Source organism: Alligator sinensis, unplaced genomic scaffold (genome assembly GCF_000455745.1).
Source record: "Alligator sinensis unplaced genomic scaffold, ASM45574v1 scaffold451_1, whole genome shotgun sequence".
Taxonomy (NCBI): domain Eukaryota; kingdom Metazoa; phylum Chordata; order Crocodylia; family Alligatoridae; genus Alligator; species Alligator sinensis.
Genome location: NW_005842097.1, coordinates 781,000 through 790,902, shown reverse-complemented (window position 1 = coordinate 790,902; position 9,903 = coordinate 781,000). Strand labels below are relative to the sequence as shown.

General features: G+C 42.8%; 1 protein-coding gene across 1 annotated transcript in view; it reads left to right on the top strand.

Annotated features, from left to right (window-relative positions):
• IRAK2 (interleukin 1 receptor associated kinase 2) overlaps positions 1–9,903 on the top strand; it is a 29,138-nt gene that overhangs the window by 9,440 nt on the left and 9,795 nt on the right. Inside the window, exons 3-5 of the mRNA XM_006024139.3 lie at positions 6,768–6,932; positions 7,393–7,493; positions 9,884–9,902. Of these exons, the coding sequence (XP_006024201.1) occupies positions 6,768–6,932; positions 7,393–7,493; positions 9,884–9,902 (285 nt within the window). The remainder of the gene's footprint in view (positions 1–6,767; positions 6,933–7,392; positions 7,494–9,883; position 9,903) is intronic.

Below are 9,903 nucleotides of genomic sequence, written 5' to 3'. Positions count from 1 at the left end.
CAGCAGGAAGTTTCAAAATTCAGAAAAAACCAACAGAAAAGCAGTGTGAAAGAGGGAAGCAGCTCTAATTTTAGAGTTTTCATGTTGTTAAAGCAAAAACTCCCTTAATAAGGTGAGGATAGTCAGGTCCTACTGGAGTTATATCCAGATGTCTCATCTGCAGTTTCTCATGTCGTACTAAAATACCATGAAACCTGTGCTTTCGCACACTGCTGACAGACAGTAAGAGGAAACGTAGTGGGTTCGCCTGAGTTTTAGGATGAACGCTTGGCTTATTTGAAACAAAGGATCAAATCAAAATTCAGCTGTACAAATGCAACTCCGGGCAGACTGAGTTCACAGAAAACATGCATCTGAAATTAATTCTGCAGCCCCATGCTCTCTCTATTGAGGCTGAGGGGGCATTTGATTGTCACATAGAGAAAGAACACAGATTACAAATTAAATATCCTGTTTCCTGATGGCTTAACATCTAACCACTGTATACATAAATAGAAAAACATGAAGAGATTACCTTACTTTATAATTAAAATGACTTCTGTGGCTTGGATTACTAGTAAACTATCTTTAAGATAAAGAAACCTGATAAAATAGTGTGATAAAACATTATTTATATTGAAAATGAAGCAGTAACTTGCATTTGTAGGAAATGTATTCCTGAAGAAACTTGCCAGATTGAGAAAAACAGCTATAGAGGCCTACCCTAGAAATCTGGAATGGAAAAATCTGTAGATCATTTAGTTTACATGAAAGCATTTCCAAATTTGTTGTCCATCCCAGTCCAAAGAGACCTCTGGAGGTCATCTAGTCCAACCCCCTGCTCGTGGCAGAATTATTGCTATCCAAACCATCCTATACAAGTTCTTCTCTAATCTATTCCTAAAACTACACAATCCACCACATAGGGATGGCTACCCAGTTTAACCTCCTCCCATAAATATAAAAGGAAATATGTGCCTGGACGATTAACATTCGATTTGAACCACGGTCTGCTGGCATTCCAAGTAAGAATGGCGCCAGTGGATCAACAAGACATCTGAGAACTATAAACACATAGAGAGTCCTTTTTTGAATTCTGGTTTTTGATATAAATTATAAGCTAGTAGGAGTATGAAGCATGCACTAAACGAGGATGGTTTGGGTAGAGTTTGGGGTTACTCATCTTGTTGATTAATCTACTTAGTTCTGCTCTAATTTCACACTTAAAGTGTGATTTCCTGTTTTTACCTGCTGAAGTGTGTATGTTGGAAATGGAATAAAATGCAAAAATATTACAAGGTGATAACTTTGTCTAGACAATTGGGTTAAAAAAATTGTAACTTAACCCATGATTAAGTTTGCCCTTGCCACCCTCTCAGATCCAGTCTAATACCTAACAGTTCACTACATCTACATTTTATTCTTGCGACACATTCATGGAAAAAGAAAAGAAAAACCATGTGGCATTTCTCTCATTTCTAGACCCATTAAAAGCAAGTGGAGTTTTGCCTGTGAATTTAATTAGTAACTGACAGACAGCAGATTTAGGCTAGATATCAGGAAAAACTTCTTCACGGTAAGGGTGGCCAAAATTTGGAGTGGGCTTCCAAGGGAGGTGGTGCTCTCCCCTACCTTGCGGGTATTTAATTGAAGTCTGGATAGGCATCTGGCTGGGGTCATCTGACCCCAACACCCACCCCTCTTTCCTGCCTATGCAGGGGGTCAGACTCGTTGATCTATTGAGGTCCCTTCCGATGCTAACATCTATGAATCTATGAAATATGGGGCTATTTTTTCCCAAGATTGCAACATGCAGTAATCCAAGGAGGGGGCAACCTGCAGCATGGGTGCCACAAGTGGCAGGGGCAGCCTGTGTGTGTGGCACACAGCAGACTGGGGAGGGGACAGGCTGCACTGCAGCAGCCAGCTCAGGGAGCAGAAAGAAAAGCAGCAAATTGGACGGGGCGGGGGCAGGGCCCACAGGGAAGGAAGCAGAAAACAGAGCAACAGATCAGGGAAGGGAAAGGGATCAGAGTGGAAGTTGGGGAGAATGTGGGACTAATTTGTGGCACTCCTGCTACAAACCTAGGCCTCACTGCTGTAATCAATGCTCTAGAACAGGCATAGGCAACTTGTTCCAGCTCAGGACCGGGTGGGTGCTAAAACCCAGCCACCACTCCCTACGAAGCCACAGGGAGAGCACCCACAACCAGTGCTTGTCTCCTGAGGGTCACGGGTGGAGTGCCTGCAGCCAAAGCCCTCTATGGCTGAATACCACTACAGCCCCATGTCTGCCAGTCAGATCCAATGGTTCCACAGACCAGATCTCGCCCAAAGGCTATAGGCTGCTGACCCCTGCTACAGAAGAGCTAAGTGTTACCGTTATTTTACATATGGTTTAAATAAAAACAAAGCCAAAATGCTTCTTTGTACACAGACTTTTGTCAGGTGAGGGACTGATCTTCCCCTAAATTATAACATCAGGATGACAATTTTATCCCTGCATTTTACAAGGCCTTTGGTAAGACCCATAGGGTGAAACCAATAGGATTTTATAGAAACTATGCTCAGATCCTATGGAATTCAGTAAGGAATGAGGCACTTTCTTTATTTTTTATAACCAGCCAGAGTACAAATAGCTATTAAATGCTGTAGAATGATTAATAAAGCTTATACAATAAGTAATTGTCTGTTAGGTTCTATATGTTCCTTATAGGAAAAGATCTATCAAAAGAGCTGCAATGGTTAGTGCAGATTTCTTGGTTTCACTAGTAACTTGTCTATTGACTAGTTGCATGACCTTGAACAAATTGCTCTTACTAAAGTGTTGGAAGGTTTATTTGTTGCACATAAAGTGCTTTAAGATACTTAAATGAAAGACACTAGGTGCATCTATACATGCAATTAATGCGCACAAATAAACTCCAGAGCTTATTGCTCCAGAGTTTTTTGCTCCCAGGTGCTCCATTTGAACATACACCTGGGATAAAAAGCTCCAGAGCATATTGCTCCAGATTTTATTCATTCACAGCATGTAGAGCCCTGTTGGAGTAGCCCTGGGCTGGCTGGGGAATGAGGGTGCTTCAGTGTGGGGACTGCCTGCCGGCTTGCCCCACACTGAACACCCTGTGCCCCAGCCAGCTGGGGCAGTGTCTACATGTGCTCTGCTGTGCAACAAAAACTCCACAGTAAGGTAGTACTTGTATTTACAAGCACTTATATTTACTTGCAAAAAAGTATTGTGCTTTTTTGTGCTGCAGAGTTTTTTATGCATTTTTTTGCACTTAAACTGAGGCACACAGTTTAAGCAATTTGTTCAAGGTCATGCAGCTAGTTAATAGACAAGTTACCAATGAAACCAAGAAATCTGCACTAACCATTGCAGCTCTTTTCATAGATCTTTTTCTCATATCCATTGTATTGGTGGGTAAACTGAGGCACTTGTAAACTGTATTCACAAGTACTGTCCCTCTGCAGAGTTTATTAGTTGCATGCACTCTAAAAGGGGTACATACGTAGACAGTGAGATGTTTACTGCACAGTTAATTAGCCAACTGTGCAGTAAATGTCTTGTGTATACGCAGCCACTGTGTTGAGTATGATAAGATCAATGTGTTACCATTATCAGATCTTTTAAGAGTTAATATATCAACTGCATGGTTATGACTGTACAGCTGGATTCAAATACATTTTCATAAGCATTACGTAACAGTTGTAAAGTTACATGCAGATCAGTTTGTTTTTTACTAGTTTTAAAATTTCAATGTAATAGATTCATATATTCATAGATGCTAGGGCAGGAAGGACCTCAACAGATCATCGAGTCCAACCCCCTGCCTAGGCAGGAAAGAGGGCTGGGGTTAGATGACCCCAGCCAGATGCCTATCCAGCCTTCTCTTAAAGACCCCCAAAGGTAGGGGAGAGCACCACCTCCCTTGGAAGCCTATTCCAAATTTTGGCTACTCTTACTGTGAATAAGTTTTTCTTAATATCTAGCCTAAATCTGCTCTCTGTCAATTTGTGACCATTGTTCCTTGTTACCCCAAGAGGTGCCCTGGTGAACAGGGCATCTCCAACCCCTTGCTGCGTCCCCCTAATGAATTTGTTGGCAGTCACAAGATCACCTCTCAGCCTTCTCTTGTGGAGGCTAAAGAGGTCCAGGTCCCCTCAGTCTCTCCTCATAGGGCCTGTCCTGTAAGCCCCTGACTATACGAGTGGCCCTCCTCTTGAGTCTATCAACATCCTTCTTGAAGTACGGTGCCCAAAACTGGATGTAGTACTCCAACTGCGGTCTGACCAATGCCACATAGAGGGGAAGTATCACCTCCTTGGATCTATTTATCATGCATCTGTTAATGCATGATAAAGTGTGGTTAGCTTTGCTGATGATTTCATCACCTCATGTTCATCTTGGAGTCCACTATGACTCCGAGATCCCTTTCTACTTCTGTGCTGCTGAGAGGGTCGCTTCTCAGCCAGTACGTGTACTGGATACTTTTGCGCCCTAGGTCCAGCACTCTGCACTCGTCCTTGTACTGCATCCTATTGTGTTCTGCCCACTTTTCTAACCCGTCCAGGTCTCCCTGCAATCCTTCCCTACCCTCCAGGGTGTGTACTTCACCCCACAATTTAGTATCATCCACAAACTTGGACAGAGTACACTTCACACCCGCATCCAAGTCACTGATGAAGATATTGAAGAGTACAAGTCCAAGGACCAAACCCTGCAGGACCCCATGACCCACATCCTTCCAGGTCGATACCAACCCGTCTACTACCACTCTCTGGGTGCACCTGCTAAGCCAATTTGCCACCCACCAGTCCATGTAAGCATCTATGTCACAGCCTTTTAATTTATTTATGAGAATGGGATGAGATACCATATCGAAGGCCTTGCTAAAATCCAAGAAAACAACATCCACCTCTACTCCTGCGTCTAAGCATTTTGTGACCCTGTCATAAAACGAAACCAGATTGGTCAGGCATGATCTACCTGGTACGAATCCATGCTTGTTTCTCTGCTGCATTATTTTTCCCACTGGACTCCCACAAATATGATCCTTCATAATCTTTTCAAAGACCGTTCCAAGGATGGAGGTGAGACTGACTGGCCTACAATTACTCGGATCCTCCTTCCTCCCCTTCTTGAAAATAGGGACCACGTTGGCCCTTTTCCAGTCCTCCGGGACCTGTGCCAAGCACCATGAGCGCTCAAACAGCCGTACCAGTGGTTCTGCATTGCCCCGAGCCAATTCCTTCAGTACCCTTGGATGCAGCTCATCTGGGCCTGCTGGCTTGAACACATCCAGTTCATCCAAGCAACTCTGCACCAAGTCAGAGTCAACAGTTGGTAGGCTGGTGTCACTCTGATGCCCATCTAAGAACCCATTAGGACTTATCTTGAGCCCTGTTCAGGAACACCGAGGCAAAAAACTCATTGAAGAGCTCAGCCTTTTCCCCTGTCTGTCACTAATTGTTCCTTCTTGTTCAGTAGGGGTCCTATGCTGCCCTTCACCTTCCTTTTACTCCCTACATACCTAAAAAAAGACTTTTTGTTGTTTTTATTTTGTGTTGCCAGCCTCAGCTCTGTAGTTGCTTTGGCTTTTTTAACTGCCTCCCTGCAAGTGCGGGCCAAGTAGGTATGCTCCTTGGTAGCTTCCCCCTGCTTCCACCGCCTATATGCCTTCTTTTTTGCCCTTAGGCTCCCCTGGATTTTCCTGTTTAGCCAAAGAAGTTTTTTGGCTCCTTTCCCCCTTTTCCCTCATACTGGGATAGTCTCCCTCTGTGCCAGAAGGATCACTTCCTTTAGAAACGACCGCCCTTCCTGGACTTCCATCTCACCAATACTCTTATTCTGCGGTGTATCATTGACTAAGCTCCTGAGCCCATTGAAGTTAGCCTTCCTAAAGTCACGCACTTCCACCCTACTAGTTATCTTACCCACTCTAAGCCATATGGTGAATTCAATTGATTGGTGGTCACTGTCCCCAAGGTGACCACAAATCTGCAGCTCCTCTACCAGGTCCTCCCCAGTAGCCAACACCAAGTCCAGTAAGGCATTCCCCCTAGTGGGCCCGTATACTTCCTGTGTTAGGTGAAGGTCCTGCACGCAGGTTAAGAACCTACGTAAACGGTTGGATTTGGCTGACTGCTCCTCCCAGCACGTCAGGGTAATTTAGGTCCCCCATGACAACCACGTCCCTAGACCATATGGCCTCTGAGAGCTGCCTCGAGAACTCCAAGTCTAGCTTTTCTTCTTGGTGTGGTGGTCTGTAGCAGACCCCCACTACCAAGTCCCTTTCCTCTCGACCTCCATGTACCCTAACCCACAATGCCTCAACTTTCTCCTCCTCTGATCCCATTTTGATTAGGGTATATGTATAATGCTCCTTTACATAGAGAGCAACCCCGCCCCCTTTCCTCCCTACTCTGTCCCTTCTGTACAACCTGTAGCCCTCAATGTGTACCGCCCAGTCATGGGTAGGGTCCCACCAGATTTCTGTTAGCCCCGTTAGTTCCGTTAATAACTAAATCAAAGTTATTATTTGCAAGCAGAAGTGCGCGTTCTTCCTGCTTTTTCCCCATGCTCCTAGCATTAGTATAGAGGCACTTGAGCCCTCTGAATGGTGCCTTTGGTGCTCCCCCCGTTCTGATGCCCAAAGGGCCCCTTGTTACTTACCTGGGGTGTACTGCTGCATGTCTCAGTTTGTAGGTTCAATAGTTTAAAAAATATATTATACATCAAGTTTTAGTAACCTCTCTCTTTTTTGTTTTGTGCTGTTTTGCAGGGAGTTCGTCCTCCAATGTTACTGATCCTGTGAAAGCTCCATTAGAGCCACCTAAGCAGGAGCACATATCTTTATCTCCTACAGAAAACAAAAGTAAAGCCAAAGAAAATGGGATTGGATCATCTTCCCTACCAGACTTGACATACCTGCCAAAACCATCGGCTAGTAAGTAAAATAATGTGAGATATGTTTTTTAAAGGGGGAATGGATCTGTAGAGCTGGTTCATAATGATTCTCAATAACATACAAGCAAATGTAGCTTGTTCCAAACTGACTACTACCTGGTGTTTGCCTTTATTCTTAGGTAACAAAAACTCAAGTTCCTTTCTGACCTGTCTGTTCCTATCATTCTCACCACACAATATCCTATCCCTCCCTCTGCCTCTCTCATTTCTTTGAGAGATCCTGAGATTTTTATATTGCTGAAATTGAACTACTTGTCCTTCTCATTTGGGTGTCAGAACAGCTCTACATGTTCATCTTTGGTTCCAAATCCTGACAGACCCTCTTAAAAGGTTTCACCTGGTTTAGGGATCTTGGGAAAATAAATGAGGAAACTGAATTAGTAACCATGCTTGTAACCTCATAAAAATAACACACATTCCCCCATGAACTTCGTTTTCAGGTCCTGTTTTTAGGGAAAGTGCCTGCTCACTCCCATGTCCACCACCTCCCCCAGGTGACCTTATGAACTCCCTACAGTCAAACATCCCATCAAGTGTAAAGGTAAATCACATAGTACTGATTTGATGATGATGATGTTAAAATGCCTTTCATGCCATTCTGCCTTCCTTTAAGGAGAATCTGTAGGCCTGTATAAAACAGGAACCTGCTGAAAACAAGGACCCTGATTTTGATGTCACACAGCTTTGATATCAGTATAACTGCTGCTCTAAACTGGGTTATTTCTGATTGGTGCCATTGTAAGAAAAGAAACAGGATGATTAAGTCCATTGCATAGGACAAAGCCAAGCATAATTGAAAATGCATCTGGATGGCAATTGATTCCAAGAGAATGCCCAGGGTAGACCTGGATGCACAGAAGCTGAGGATGCTTTCATGTTATATTGTGCTGCGACCACACCACAAGCAGCTGCAAGAGTGGGTTATTGATTGTTAGAATGTGAAGACCAGTTCTTAACAATGTAGTGGGTTTGGGGACATTTATTAGAAATACTTTAATCTTTAGAAAAGCTTTAATCAACATTTCCCACTAGACCAGGGCAGGCAATTTTGGGTGGAGAGGCCATTTACTGAGTTTTGGCAAGCCATTGAGGGCTGAGTGACAGGGCAGATAAATATTAATTTTCTAAATTTTTGAGGAGCCCCGTGGGCCGAATAGAATGGCATGGCAGGCTGCATCTGGCCCGTGGGCCACATTTTGCCCACCCCTGCACTAGATCCTGACATTTTTAAAGCAAGTTCCATTTGAAGCCTCTAGCCCAATAAGCAGTGCTCAGCACAGCAGGATATGAGTTTCTGGAATAAGAAAAGTCTGCTGTTAATACAAGCAGTTTAAATCCAGCATTCCCTGATAAGGAATGAGCTTTGTATAAAGGAGGAGCTTTGTATGAGGAGCTGATTTACCAGAGCTGCATGCTTTTAAAGTTATTTTTCATTACATATGCAGGGACTATAATAGCCAGTGTAGCTGTTCATCCAGTAGAAGAGGAGCATAGGAATTATCAGACTGGAATGGGCATGGGGAGGACAAAAAAAAAATTTCAGCCAAGTCCAGATGCTTCAGACATAGGTGTAATGCTCTAATGAAATACCTATACACACAATATTATGTCCTGGGAGAACTTCCTCCTGATCCAGTTGCTAATTATTTAATGTCCTGAAACCTGAGAATTAATGGTTATTTTAAGTTTACCCTAGTGCAGTGATTTCCAACCTTTTTTCATTTGCGGATTCCTAAAAGATTTTGAATTGAGGTGCAGATTCCTTTGGAAATTTTGAATGGAGTTATGGACCCCTTTGAATTGTAAGTGTTGGTATTCATATAATTTTGATTGCTCATAGTCATCTTTTGTGGACCCCTTGGACATAGTCCGTGGACCCCAGGGATCTGCAAACCACAGCTTGAAAACCACTGCCCTAGTGCCTCTTTAGATGCCATTAATTCCTTACATAAAACATATGATTGTTTTAAACAAATCCAGCTGACTAAGCTATTTATTGAGAATAAGTCAAGGTAGAAGAAGGATAAGACATTTGTTTGAGATCTCTGTCAAATGTTAGTTATGCAAATGAAAATACTTCATGTCCAAACTTATATCTCTTGGCATACTCTGTAATTGCCCTGTTTTCAAAAAACAAAACAAAACAAAAACAAAAAACCCTCAACAAAGTCAGACATTTTCACTTCGAAATAAGATACATTTCAGTGAAAAGGATCCATTCTTGAGCCAAAAGAGTGATGTTCTACTCAAAACTGAGCAATATTTCAAGCAAAACTAAGTCTCACTTTTAAGTAAAGTTGGACCTACAACAAACTTGGGTAAAAGATACATTTTAAATTGTTTTCTATGCAAAATACCCAAGAAAAAATAGTTTCTGAACTGAGCTGCCAAAACAAAACTGGGGAACACACTGTGAGTGAGTCCGTGGGAAAGTTGTGTCACACAAGCCTTTTTTTTTTAGATCATATTGATCATCAGTTAAGTCATGGAAGAGAAGTTGTGGGGGTAGAAAATGTGGGAGTAGAAACGTCACCTGAAAGGCTGGGCAGAAAAGAGCCCTGGGTGTGTATTTCATAATTCTGGAGTTTCTGTAGAGGACTCACATACTCAGATTGTTTGTGCAGTGCCTATCAGCGTGGTATGCTGGTCCGTTATCAGAACTATGGTGATGATAACACTGCTGTCCAATAAGACATAAGGAGTTTATCTGTGTTAAATATACAGAGCTAGACTTCTTAGAGACTATCCACACTATCAGTTGGTTTTGAAACTGTGTTGTAATTAGGTGAGGGGGGTAATTATGTTGTTGTATCTGGGTCCCATGACTTGGCTATATCAAAAAGGTTTCTGAAACTCTTAGCAGAGAAAGAAACCACAGGTAGCCACTGTGTGAAACTTGTGTATAACTTGTTTCTTCTTTGGAATTTCTAGCCTTGTGGTTCTACCACTCA